Here is a 14579-nt window from a genome sequence, read left to right as displayed (position 1 = left end):
TTGGAGAAAGGCTTCCCGAGCCCCTTCTCCTCCTCCTTGACCAATAGTAGGAGGTGGATTTTCAGTTGGCACCGCCCCTTCAGTCGGAGCTGGTGCATTACTCTCTACATCATCAGCCGCAGTTGGATCGGGATCCATTTACTATAAAAAAATCATTTAAAAGGTCAGAAGTCGTCACACTATCCCAATATATATTTATGGCATGTATAGCAAAACCCGTACATACAACACATTAGTCCGAGAACCGACTAAACCTGCTCTGATACCACCAAATGTAACACCCCCACGCCCGAGACCGTCGCCGGAGTCGAGCACGAGGCATTACTAAACTTATTTGAGCACTTAAACAAATTCGGACAAGCTGTCCAACTGCGTCACAGTTACTTAAAAATTCATATCTCGAGTTCCGAAACTCGAAATCCAATTCCGTAAATTTTTCCTTAAACTAGACTCATATATCTATCTACTGATTTTTTTCTAGAATTTTTGGTTGGGCCAATTAGTACAGTTTATTAGTTAAAGTCTCCCCTGTTTCAGGGTTAGACTGCTCTGACCTCTGTGTATTACAATTCATATATCTCCCTGTACAGAGTTTCAATAACTATGCCGCTTGTTTCTCCTGAAACTAGACTCAATAAGGATTCTAAGAATATAAAATACACCACCTAATTATTTTGGTATAATTTATGGTGAATTTCTAAAGTCAGAACAGGGGATCCAGAAATCACTCTGGCCCTGTTTCACAAAAATTCAAATATCTCATAAATTATAATTCATATACCAGTTTTGTTCAATCCATATGAAAATAGACTCATTAAGATTAAATTTCATAACTTACTCATCATTTAATTCCATTTCTGCCATTTTTAGTGATTTTTCAAATTTACATCACTGCTGCTGTTAGATTCTGTTTTATGACAGATTTCACTTTACTAAGGATTTTCATGAACTAAATAGCATTTTAAACATACGTAACATCAAATATGACTTAGATTGGCCATTCCAAAGGTTAATCATTTACAAACCCTTTTCTTTCCAAACCATAGCCATATCATAAGATCATTTACACAAAGTGAGTATTTTGCCATACATGCCACATTCAAAACACACAAGCCATTTTACCAATTTAGGCCTTCGGATAGTGTGAACGAGTCTTGACCTATCCCAATTCTCAAGCCGCTTGTTAAAACTACAATGAACGAAAAGGAGGAGTAAGCATAAATGCTTAGTAAGTTCATATGCAAATAACGAGTAACATAACCATACAATTATACCAAACAATCTTAGCATGGTATCACCAAAACATATATCACATTTTAAACATCATTCATCATCTTACCACCTTATCGTTGTTGTATCTATTTTCAACCCGAGGGTTAAGTACATACCTGTCCATAGTGTCCATTTCACAATACTTACCAATACGTCACTTGCATCTTAAGTGTTCTTCCATTTCACTAGAAATTTTACCCGTTGAACACATCGGAATATAACTTGGATACATGGATAATTTGCACATAAGTGCCATATTTGTAGCCAAGCTACCATGTAACCCGCCCATAAGTGAACTCGGACTCAACTCAACGAGCTCGGGCGTTCAGATCCATAAGTGAACTCGGACTCAACTCAACGAGTTCGATGCCTAGTTACATCTCACGAACTCGGACTCAACTCAACGAGTTCGGACATTCCACATCCATAAGTGAACTCGGACTCAACTCAACGAGTTCGGATGCTCAACCATCCTAGTGACATGTCACTTGTATCCTAATCTATTCCTAAGGTTCAAACGGGATTTTCCTCGAACACGTCTCCTTGCCATCTTCCGTAAAATACCGAAACCAATACTCGGTAGCACTTTATATTTAACAAATAATACACTTAATTTGCATTTTATTCAAAATAACCACAAAGCATATATTTCATGATAAGAATCAGCATATCCTATATTTAACATCAATAACTTAAAAGTAACAATTATGCTACATTATTTACACATGAACTTACCTCGGTACAAAATTTTTAACAATCGAGCCTATTCCTCGTAAACTTTGTTTTTCCCGATCACGACTTGAATCTCGTTTCTCTTGATCTATAATACCAAATTAATCTTATTTAATACATACATTCATTAAAACAGTCCTTAATACGAACTTTGGCAAAATTACCATTTTGCCCTAAACTTTGCATAATTACACTTTTGCCCCTAGGCTCTGGAATTAAACTTCATCCCTTATTATTATGTTTTATGACATGCTGATCATTTTTCCTTCTATGGCAACATCAAATTCTCACTCTAACAAGTATTTATGACTAATAAATATTTTTACCTATTAAGCCTTTTTACTGCTTTTACTCAAAACCGAGTAACAAAAGTTGTCTAACAAAATTTAAAACCTCATATTCTGTCATAAAACACCAAAATACACAAATTTCACCTATGGGTATTTTTCCAAATATGAACCATAGGTTGAATTATTGTTAACATAAGCTAAATCGAGCTAACGGATTTCAAAAACATAAAATCATTAAAAGCGGGCTTGAAATCACTTACTATGAAGTTTGAAAGTTGAAGAAACCCCAGCTATGGAGGAGAGCAAAAATCGGCAGAACAATATGGAGAAGATGATCATTTTGAGTTATTTTTCCTATTTTTATTTCATTTAATATCCAAATGACCAAAATGCCCTTACTACTAAACTTTCCAAAAATTCCTTCCATGTCCTAATTTTGTCCATGAACTTAAAATTGGTAAAATTACCATTTAAGACCTCCTAATTAATATTTCAAAGCAATTTCATACTAAAAACTTCTAGAATGCAAGTTTTGCAACTTATTCGATTTAGTCCCTAATCTCAACTTAAGCACTTTATGCATAGAATTTCATCACGAAATTTTCACACAATCATGCAATCATATCATAAACCTCAAAATAATTTTAAAATAATTATTTTTATCTTGGATTTGTGGTCACGAAACCACTATTCCGATTAGGCCTTAATTCGGGATATTACAATTTATATGATATGATTATTGTTCATAGATGTGATATCGTAGGTAGGTTCCATGCATGTCGACACGTACCCTACTCTAGATTTAACACGTGTTTATACGATGTGGGTTCACCTATATAATGGTGGGTGAACCCACATCATGCGGTCTCATAGAAGGATGCGAGTGCCTTACATGCGAACTCATAGTGTCACCCGAACTTAAGGTGCGAACCGTGTAAAACCCAACTCGGACTCAATTGGGTTACAGGTCGATAATAGAGAGTATCATAACAGTACTTAAGATAGTGAGTTAAGAAAACTAAAATGTAGTATGTTTGGTGGTATTTTTTTACTTGCTTCATTTTAATTAGTTTTCTATCCACAAATAATTCTTGAACTGAAGTTGCAATTATCTTCTTCTTCTTCTTCTTTTGTAAAGGGTTTTTAGAAAAAAGAAAAGAAAAAATCGATTGATTCACAGCAAACTTTATCCTTATCGTATCCTTATCTTTTAAGTGTATTTAAATTTGACTAGGTAAAAGAATTTATTCAGATAATTATTAATTCTCCCTTCTATCTTGTTGTTTTTCTTGTACTTATTTTACTTTGAGGTGAAAAGAGTTGAAACTATAATTTTTTTTTCCTTATTAATGGGAATTTGTCTATTTCTCATAAAATTTCTTGTTTCATTTTCAACAGTATAAATATATCTCATTTCAATTACCATTAGTTTGACTTGTACCCATCAAAAGGAGACACCTTTTAGTACCATTAAGTTGATTAACTCTTTATGTAAAATTTTAGAGTAAATTTTTAAAATTAAGATTTAGATATTATCACAGTTAAAATTTTTCTACTAAATTTTTGATGCAACATTTTAAAATTAAAAAATATATATTTATTTGATAGTCATGCAACAATAAAAATAATGTTGAAAATACTAATTAGGATTTTTCCTTAAAACACTTATTCGAACTCATCATGATAAAATACTTTTTTTTGCTAGAATAGTGTTCTTAAGAATAATTGGCGGCAGCGTTTTGATTGAAATAGTTAACAATATTAATTATTTAGATTAGCTAATAACATTACAATAATAGAGAGACAAAATTATTTCAAAAATTAAAATGTATATTAAATATCAAATTTTAGCATAGACTAGGGGCAAAATTGAAATTTGGCTATTGTCTTATAATGTTAAAATAATGGAAAGTCATGTGTCAACCTCTAAATCTCTTAGAATATTCAAATTATATATAACAACATAATATTTCAATTGAAAAGCTAATTATATTAATACTATCAGTTTTTTTTTGTCTCGTTTTAGTACCTACGTTTGGTTTCAAAGTTCAGTTTGATATCCAGACCAATGATATCATGTGACTCAATGAATATTTGACAGGTATGCTCTAATATAAAGAACATAGGTACTTAATTGGATTAAAAAAAAAATTCAGGTGTCAAATTGAATGTTAAAGTCAAACTTAGGTACCAAATTGCTACTAAAACAACCTCAAATATCAAATTGGAAATAAATTTAAGTGCCAAAGTAAACATTAAAGCCAAATTGGACAAAAAAACACAAGTACTAAAGTGAATATTGAAACCAAATTTATGTACCAAATAATATATTAACCCAAACCGAAAATTAATATAAGAGGGTAGTTGATGTCACCAAACATAATCTTGGATAATTTGGAACTTAGTGTTGTCGATCCACTTTTTTTTTATTTACTTCTTTTCATATTAATGTAGCATCACGATTCTTAGTCTTTGTTTTGTGACACAATGCTTAGAACTATACATAATACTTCTCCAACCCTTTAATAAGAGAATAATATGTTTTAATGCACTCGAACTCACGTTCTCTTATACTAATAATAATACCAATGTTAACTGAACTAAGACTCAATCCAAATTCAACCCACCATTTTAAACTCTCACTTTTTATGTACTTTGGATTAGAATTCATTAATGTGTTAATTATCTGGCTTAAAGGGACATTTCAGACCAATTGATATTCACTATTTGTACGGACATGCGATAGGTACCTAGATTCTTTTGTATAAATGTAGTATCACAATTTTTAATCTTTATTTTGTAATACAACATCTAGAACTATCCATAGCCCTTTCCCGACCCTTTAATAAAATGATAATGCATTTCAACACACTCGAATCTACATCGTCTTGCACTGATAACAATGTCGATGCCAACTGAGTTAAACCTCAATTAACATTCAACCTATCATTTTTATTTCTCACTTTTTACATAATTTGGATTAGAATTCGTTAATGTGTTAATTATTTGGCTTAAAACTATGTTTCTAACTGATGGATATTTATTATATTACTTATACGGTCATGCGTTAGTGTGTATTTAAAATAAATGTTAAGTGGATTTGGATGGGCGATGCGTTTAATTGCGGTTAGTATAAAAATAGTGGTGGCGATAAGATTAAATACTGTAGCAATACTGTAACATGAGACAAAAAGTAAACTAAATGCATCGCATCACACCCCACCGTCCATCCAAACTCACCTTTGATATGAATGTCATTAACAAATGGGCTACAAATATCAATGGTGTTTTTGAGGGATTTGCCAATTAAATATTTGGGACTCCTCGGGTGCAAGTTGAATATATGCGTGCATTTTGGATTTTAATTATTCTATTTTTAAAATTAAGATTAGATTGACAAAATGTTTAAATGTTAAGTGTTGAATTTGTTATTATACTTATTCACATCAATGTTCTATTCGGTAATCAAAAGGATTTTGAAGGTAGAGTGACTAAAAGTTTCAATTGATCTAATAAGAGTAATTAAATTAACAAAAAAATTCAATGACTAAAACAGAAATACACTAAAACTTGGGTGATTATATGAGTAATTTATCCAAAAATTTTCCAAGAATTATAAAAACAAAATTATAAGTTCAGGTTCGATTCTCAATATGAATAAGTCTTTCTTAGTGAATCTATCAATCCAATGCAAGTTCTTATCAGTATGCAAATAATCTTGCCAACATTAAAAAACTAGGTAAATTATCATATGTTAATCACTCTAATTAAGATAATTCTTTAAATTAATCATTACCGATAAAAATTTTATTAATTTACTAACGAATTACGGATGTAGCATTTTTTTTATTGACTAAAGCTAAAGAGCTCGCTATAATTAATCCAAAATATTTTTTTAATTTATTTGCAACATAAAACTTATAAGTTTTCTTTTCTTCTTTGTTCTGGCCGTTTGTTTCCCGGGAAAAGTAAAGCAAATGAGGATGGTTTTAATCTATTTGAGAAGACATTCATTACTTGCTTGTTTCCATGATTCTATTGACATGGGTTTCTCTTAATTTGTGATTTAAAGGTGTGTGTTCTTTATGTGGGAAGATGGATTTTGCGAAGGAAGGGTTACAGATTGAAGGAGAAGATCCAGTGAAATGGACAGCCATTTAACCTGTAAACCTGTGTACGGATGATCACCAATCTGTCCAATATGCCGACAGGTATGCCATGAGGACTATTCGTATCAGTTCCCCTGCAAAGTCGGACATCCAGTGAGTTCTCTAAAGCAGGATTCAAGTATATGCACCTGCTAACCATGATTTAGACAACATAAACATGCATGATGTGTGTAAAATGCTTTGAGCATGTGCATAGGTCAAAGAAACAAAATAAGTTTTCGCAAAATCCATCCTTCCACGTCAACATTAAGGAAAAACCCATGTGGTGGTTTTTTAAATAAGTCAAAACTATCATATTTTTTTTTATTGTTAGAGTTATGTGACCTAAATTTATATTAAATAAATAATACAATGGTAAAATTAGGAGATCTGTGAAGGGATTAAGGCCGAATAGAACATGCAGCACAAGTAAAATCGGTATAGAACTACACTTTCTCTATTTGGCTTTGATTAGAATAAGGTTTTTCAACCTTTAAATAGATGTAGTCACAATTCCTCTTGTATCATTCATTTTTCAACAATAATGAATTTCTTCTCTTCTGCCTGTGGTTTTTTTCCCGAAACGATTACAACATAAAATCTATGTGCTTTATTTTTCCTTTTCTTTTTGCTTTGTGATGGTTTTATATTGCCATTATTGACGTTAATTTTAACAATTTCTTTTCTCATGAAACAAACAACAAGAAAAAAGAAAAATAGAAAACTTAAAAGTTTTAGTCTCAGTCGAAAATAAACAAAAAAAAAAGTATTTTGAACTAATTATAAAAAGGTTTCTGGCTTTCGCCAAAAGTATAAAAAAAAATGTCACGCTAGCAACTGTCAGTGGATTCATAAAATTTTTAACAACAGTGATAAATTTGAGCAATTATCTTAATTAGAGTGACTAAATTGTCAAAAAAAAATTTAGAGTGATCTACGGTGTAGTTTATCCCAAAATTTATAGTAATTGAAATGTATATTTTAATTAAGGCATAAAGCTAAATTTCTTTTTAAAAAATGATCTTATCTTACCATCAACTTTTCAAAAAGAGTTGAATTGATTTTTTTAACAAAAATATTGACTAATACGTTAAGTTTTGAAATATAGCAGCCCACATGACAATCCACGTATACTTCATTTTTTTAAATTTTTTTATCAATTTCTTTATATTTTTGAATTTTGAATTTTTTTATAATTCTTATAACTTTTAAATTATTTGTTGATGTGGCCAGAGGCAAAGCTAGAAAAAACTTTTAGGAGATAGAAATTAAATTGTAATTTTTACCATATTAAAAATACAATTTCACCATTTGAATAACTTATATTTTTATAGTTTTTAAAGGATTAAATCAAAATTTTATCATTTTTAAGGGAAAAGTACAATTTTACCTTATTAATTTAAAATTTTAAAAATTTTAAAGGGCCTAAATAGAATTTTTTTTCATTTTAGGGGGTGGGGCCCTGCCATTTCTAAATTAGCCTGGCTGTGGCATATAAAATAAATAGTTTCATGTTAGCACAAAGTAAACGTGGACTATAATACGAACTGCCGTGCTAACTTTGATAAAAATTAATGTTTTAGTTAATATTTTTATTTTTAAAAAACACAATTTAATTCTCTTTTAAAAGGTTAGGGGCCAAATTGACAAAAATATATATATAAACATTAAAACTAAATTTGAGATAGTGCCTTTTATTATTGATAAATGTTGTAGGTGTGGCTTGATTAGTTAAGGTTCATTAAGTACTAGTTTAAATGCAAATATAAAAAGGGAATAACTTATATTAAAATTATTCTAAATATTATTTTTTTAAGCACCAATAAAATTTTGCCACATCACTAAATTTTAAAAACATGAAATTATTATTATACACTCATCCATATTCAACCCACTCCCCAATTCTAATTAAATTATTTCAAAATATAAGTGATTAAAAAAATCAAATTCCAAGAAGTGTTAAGTGTAGTGGCAAGCCACATTGAACTCCCAAAGAAAGAATGAGGCTCAAGTCTCGGGAACAATATTATTGGGAAGAGCAGCCACAAACCTTAAACATGAACCGTAAAATAGATATAAAAAATACAGAAACAAAAAAAAAAAGATCAAATAACATAGAAATAGACCTAATCATGGGTCGGGCCACCCATCCTTTTAATTTTTTTATTTTTATAAGAATTTTTACTCATCCTTTTAATTTTAAATTTAAATTTATACTAATTATTCTTTATTTTATACTTAATTATTCTAACACATTTTTAAAATAATTTTTAATGTTATTACAATTAGGTATACCCCACTAACCACTTAATTTCAATAAAACTATTATAAGAACCACATGATTTTATTCCATCTTTTTCATCCCTTATTTAAATATCTTCCCCAAATCATTCCTCAGTATAGAACTTCATGCCCTTAATTGATGCAGTTATCTACTATAATCATTAAGGATGATGCTCAACTTAAACCTATTAAAAAATTAATTAATTATTAATGTGGCATCCACGTGAATGTCACGTCAATGTTTAGAACTATTCATAATTTTTAACTGATATGTAAGATAATAACGTACTTCAGCATACTCAAACTCATATCCTCTTGCATTGATAACAATAAAATTACTAATCAAATTAAAATTTAATTGAATAATTTAATAAATTATTTAAAAATATATGTATGTAATAATTGATGATAAAACTTTTCTTAAAATAATAATAATAATGATAAGGCTCACACTGCATCACTCATTCAAGCGTCACACACATCTTTGCATTTAAAGGGTACATTATATCCTACTACGGAATCTATATACAAAGAAGCCCCTCTTTTAGATCTCCATTCTCCTCCACATATTTCTTCCCTATAAATAAAATATATATTATTCTCACTCACTTGTCAATTCCAATCTCCCAAAATCCTCCTTTAATTGTGTTTCTCGTTGACATGTTCACATAATGTGCACCACACCATCAAATTCCCCTCAATTTCACCATTTTAAATTCATTAAAATCTAAATGAGAGAAAATAAAAAATAATAATTTCATTATAAATTCTAATTATATCTATTCCCTAACTCATAAATAGGTGAATAATGCGTTTTAGTGCACTGAAACCCACATCCTCCTGTATTAATAATAATATCTATATCAATCGAGTTAAGACTTAATTGATTCCTTTATTTTGTTTTTATCATTAATACTCAACACAAACACATGTGTTACACATATGAATAATAATTAAAATGGCATAGCTTTTTTGTGAGTATTATATAGAAATCATAAACTGGCATAGCATTACACATGTAATAAATATTTATCGCATAAAATTGTGAAAATAGAAAAATTTAACTCAACAAAATTAAAGGATATTGTTTGATCATGGCTGAAATTTCGAAATTCAAAACATATAAAGATTAAAAAACATCCAGTGTTAAGAAAGAGGAGAAGTAGAGGGACGTGATGTTCGGTTCACTCGCGTAAAGCGGAGAGTCGACAGTGAAGAGGAAGAGTAGAACGGGAGAGTAGATAAGCAGCTTGGGAGAGGAGGAAGAAGATTTTCATTCTCTCGTGCACACAACTTTATATAGTGGGTTGTCATTTATCCTATAGTGTCACGTGATGGGTTATACAATAGGTTGTATGATTGTACGAACATGTCAAACATCAATGGTCAAGGGTCAGGTGTCAACAAGTATTGCTCTTGCAGATTAGTTGCCATTGTTGTACATGTTGTGTGATCTAGGTTAGTACTTCTGCACTAACACCATAGTGGTTATTATGGAAAAGATAGAATAACTTTTCAAACCTTAATATTTACAATTGTTTGTCAATTTAGTCTTTTCCCTTTATAAATAAATAAAAATATTTAAAAAAATATTTTTTAAACAAAAAACATAAAAAAAATTATAAATATATATATATTTAAAATCTAAAGTTACGGAAAAAAATAAAAATTATTAAAATTCAAAAATAAAAAATCATTTTAAATATATATAAAAAAAGTTCTAAATTTCAATATTATCTAAGCCAGAACAGATCAGTTGAACCGTGATAGGTTAGGGAATCAGTCCAGTGAGAGTTAAAAAATTGATTGACCTATGAACCGGTATAGGCTGGTTAAATCAAGCTAAAAAAATAGTTAAACTGGCAGTTGAACCAATTTTTCTAATTTTTAATATTTTTTATTTTTTAATAATTTATTTTTTTTAAATTAATCTCGAATCAAGTGGTTTAACTAGTTCAACCACTTGTCTGGTTCCAAAAATATTGTCAATTTTTTTTTAAAATATGTTATTTACTCGGGCTGGCTACACTACACAGCCATAAACACTTTTTATTACTATTCAAGGAGTAAATAACACCTGTTATTGGTTGAAAATTATAGCATGTTGGTGTAAATTGAATAAAATAAGAATAGTTTAGATACTACTCGAGATAAAACATAATATTTAAGTATCAAAATAAGAAGAAAAAAATACATAATTTAGGTATTAATTTGTGGATTAAGCCTCTTTAAAATAGGCTTAACTGTTTGACTAACTTAAAGAAAAAAAATATTTTAAATACCACTTGATACCAATATGAAAAAAATGGTATAATTTAGATACCAATTTGTAAATTAAACCATAAATAAATAAGTAAATAAGGAGATAAGAGCATGGGAAAACATAAAAGATGGGTCCCACAGTGCCACGTGAGAAGAATGAGGATTTGGGATCATGTGGGTGGGGAGGGTGGTTCTGAACAGGATTTGTCCACGTGGGATTGGGATAGGTATGGAGAATCAGCCACGTCATGATATAAATCTTCTCCTGTTCAAGAAAAATATCTTGAAGCGAAGCATAAATGCCCATCTACCATTGTCTTCCACGTGGCACACAACCTACGGCCTCTATTTGTCAGCCCACCCAACCACCACAATCAAAAACTCCTTTTTTTTATTAATGACGTGGCAACTAATTTATTCTCAAACCTTTTGATTCCCTGTCAATCGAATTAGTTGAATTTAAAATTGATTAGAGTAATTGTTTAATATAAAATTTTTAAGGTGAGTTTAGATAAATTATATATTTATACGTAATTAATGTAAAAATAGTGATGATAGTGAAATTAAATATTATAAATTGAGATAAAAGTAAACTAAACGCACCAAATCGCTTCTTACTGTTTTTTTGACAAAATACTTAGAACTATCTATAGTTTATTTTCAACTCATAAATAAAAATATAATGTATTTTAATATATTCAAACTCACGTTCTCTCGTATTAATAATAATATCTATACTAATCTAGTTAAAATTGTTTTCTCAACAATCATTTAAATAACCTACAATGTATTTTCTTTGAATAAATTTATATACTTTGATTGAAAATAAATATTATTTTTTATTTAAAAAATAAATCTTCTTAAAAATACTGCCTTAGTCCATAGATTTGATATTCTAATAAAGGGATTTTATTAACAAAATAGCATAAGAAAACTACCCTTAACCCGATTTAAAGGGTTGGGTTAATAGTTCATACTATCTTTTCTTTTAACCAAACACTCCACAAAATTTTCTCCGAAAAGAAAAAAAAATGAGGAAGTGTGAACTATGTGGAAGGCTAGCTCGAATGCACTGTGAATCAGATCAAGCAAATTTATGTTGGGACTGTGATTTCAAGGTTCATGGAGCCAACTTCCTCGTAGCTAAGCATAATCGAACCCTCCTTTGCCATGTTTGTCAAAGTCCTACTCCTTGGCTCGCATCTGGTCGGAATCTCGGCTCCGCGGTTTCTGTTTGTGATTCATGCGTTGTAAACGGCAACAATAAGTGTGAGTCATCGGAGAGAGAGTATGGTGAAGAGGAGGAGGAAGAAGAGGAGGAGGGAGATTATGATAATGACGCCGTGGAAGAATCGGAGGAGGAAGAGGAGGCCGAGATTGAAGATGCTGAAAATCAGGTGGTTCCATGGTCAGGGGAGTCTTCTCCTCTATCAATCTCTAAGCCGATAACTAGCTTGAAGTCTTTGAGTAGTAATGAAGGGGAGGGCGGCGGCGGCGGCGGCGGCGGCGGCAATGGTGATGGCGGTTTTGGATTGAAGAGAATGAGAGAAGATCTTAGTTCTTGGTCTGATGTATGTTCGATTTCTTTTGCTTTTACTCTGTTTTCTTTTTCTTTTTTAATAATATTGAAATCTGAAATTTTTTCAAAAATATTTGAATCTGAAAATGAGTTTATTTTTATGATTTGCATGAACTTTTTTTATATTTAGATGGAAATTTATTCATATATATATATTTGATAATCCAGAAAACCATTTTTATACAATTGATTTGATTTGAAATCTGAGTTTTTGAATCTAAAAGAGTTAATTTTCTTGTAAACTTGATATTTAGTCATGAATTTTCTAAGCAGCCAAACAGCCGAGTGATTTTTTTTTACAAATGCAGGATGAGACTGGGTGCTCCTCATCTCAAGTAAGCTCAAGAGGATCATCCAATGGAGAAGCATCGTCGTCAATGGAATCATCAAGATTATTGAAGCAACCAAAAATAGCTGAAATTAATCAATCAGCTAGGAATCCAGATCATGATGAAACAAAGTCAAGATCAACGGCTATCATCAGTTACTTAAAAAGGCTTGAAAAGCACACGATCGCCAATGATGATGATGCATCAGCCACAATCACAGGAATCTGTAGGTTGAGCAGAGATCAGAGCCGTTAATTTATCTCCCACACTAACTTTTATGTAGTTTTTTTTAAATATCTCAAGGGTCCCTGTACTCTTTTGAAATTTAAGATTTAGTCTCCGTTCTTTAAATTTGAGACATTGGGTCCTTGTACTTCAATTTTTTCCCCTTGGTGTGCTGCCATTCTCTTCATTTTGTGGAAACTTGTTGGGATTTAATTATATTTTTAATTTTGTAATTGTTCTATTTTTCTCTTCGGCTTGTATGTCAAAAAAGCCTTTAAAAAATATTAAAAAAATTTAATTAAGCCCATCTATTAAGTGTGCATCAAATTAAGCCCCTATCATTAACTAAAGTAATTAATTAAGTTCCTCCATTAATAGTTTCCTTCATTGATCACATTGATAGTTAAAATAAATTAACAGACCAATCAAATGGTGACGCATGGTAGCTTTTGATTTAATCTAACATTTTTCCATAAAAATGATTAAAAATTAGAAAAATTATAAAAATAAAAATTTTAAATATGTTTAAAAATTTTAAAAATTTTAAAAATATTAACATTGATATAAACTTATTAAAATTATTAAAAATTATAAAAACTTGTAAATATTAAAAATTATAAAATTATAAAAAATTACAAAATTAATAGAACTTATTTAAAATATTTAAAATTTAAAATATGTATTAGAATTCTTAAAATAATAAAATTGTAAAAATACTATAAAAATATTCAAATTGATTTAAGCTTATAAAAATTATAAAAAATAATAAAAACTTGAATAAGACCAGTTAGCTTAAAATCGACAAGGGTATCGATACAAGGAAAGCCATTAAATCTGTTGAACCGATTTTTTATTTTATAATATTTTTATCGAACTAAAATTTCTTTTTCCGGCTATTAGCACATGTCAGAATGTAATATTCCAATTAAGGTTTTTAGAACCAGATCGGTGATCAAACCAATTAAGCCATCGATTTATCAGTTGGATTGATCCGTCCGACTTAATTAAATAAAACATTAAAAAATAAAAGAAATATTTAAAAAATCGATTTAACCGTCTCGGTTTCGTGTAAATCGTCATTGGCTTTCTCTAGACCGAAACCCTTGTTGATTTCGGTCTAACCAGTCCAACCGATTGATCCGGTCAAGTTCAAGTTTTTATTTTATTTTATAAGTTTATATCAATTTTAATACTTTTATAATTTTTACAATTTTTATTATTTTTGTAGAATTTTAATATGTTTTATAAAATTTTAAATATTTTAAATATGTTTTATTAATTTTATAATTTTATAAGTTTATATCAATTTTCATATTTTTTAATTTTTTTAATTTTTATGAATTTTATTTTTTTCATAATTTCTTATGACTTTTAATTATTTTTATGGGAAAATATTAAATTAAAAAGTAAACTACACTAGATATCACTAAACACTAGTTAATTTATATTTTTTGCCACA

At 29.6% G+C, this 14579-nt stretch overlaps 1 protein-coding gene across 1 annotated transcript; it reads left to right on the top strand.

Moving 5' to 3' along the window:
- Positions 1–11864: 11864 nt before the first annotated feature.
- LOC108451842 (zinc finger protein CONSTANS-LIKE 1-like) lies at positions 11865–13353 on the top strand. Its single transcript, XM_017749531.2, has 2 exons — positions 11865–12558; positions 12875–13353. Exons 1-2 carry the CDS (start codon positions 12019–12021, stop codon positions 13148–13150), a joined length of 816 nt encoding a protein of 271 aa, XP_017605020.1. The 5' UTR covers positions 11865–12018; the 3' UTR covers positions 13151–13353.
- The last annotated feature ends 1226 nt before the right edge of the window (positions 13354–14579 follow it).

Source organism: Gossypium arboreum, chromosome 5 (genome assembly GCF_025698485.1).
Source record: "Gossypium arboreum isolate Shixiya-1 chromosome 5, ASM2569848v2, whole genome shotgun sequence".
In the NCBI taxonomy this organism is placed as follows: Eukaryota; Viridiplantae; Streptophyta; class Magnoliopsida; order Malvales; family Malvaceae; genus Gossypium; species Gossypium arboreum.
This window is presented reverse-complemented; position numbering and strand designations above follow the sequence as displayed.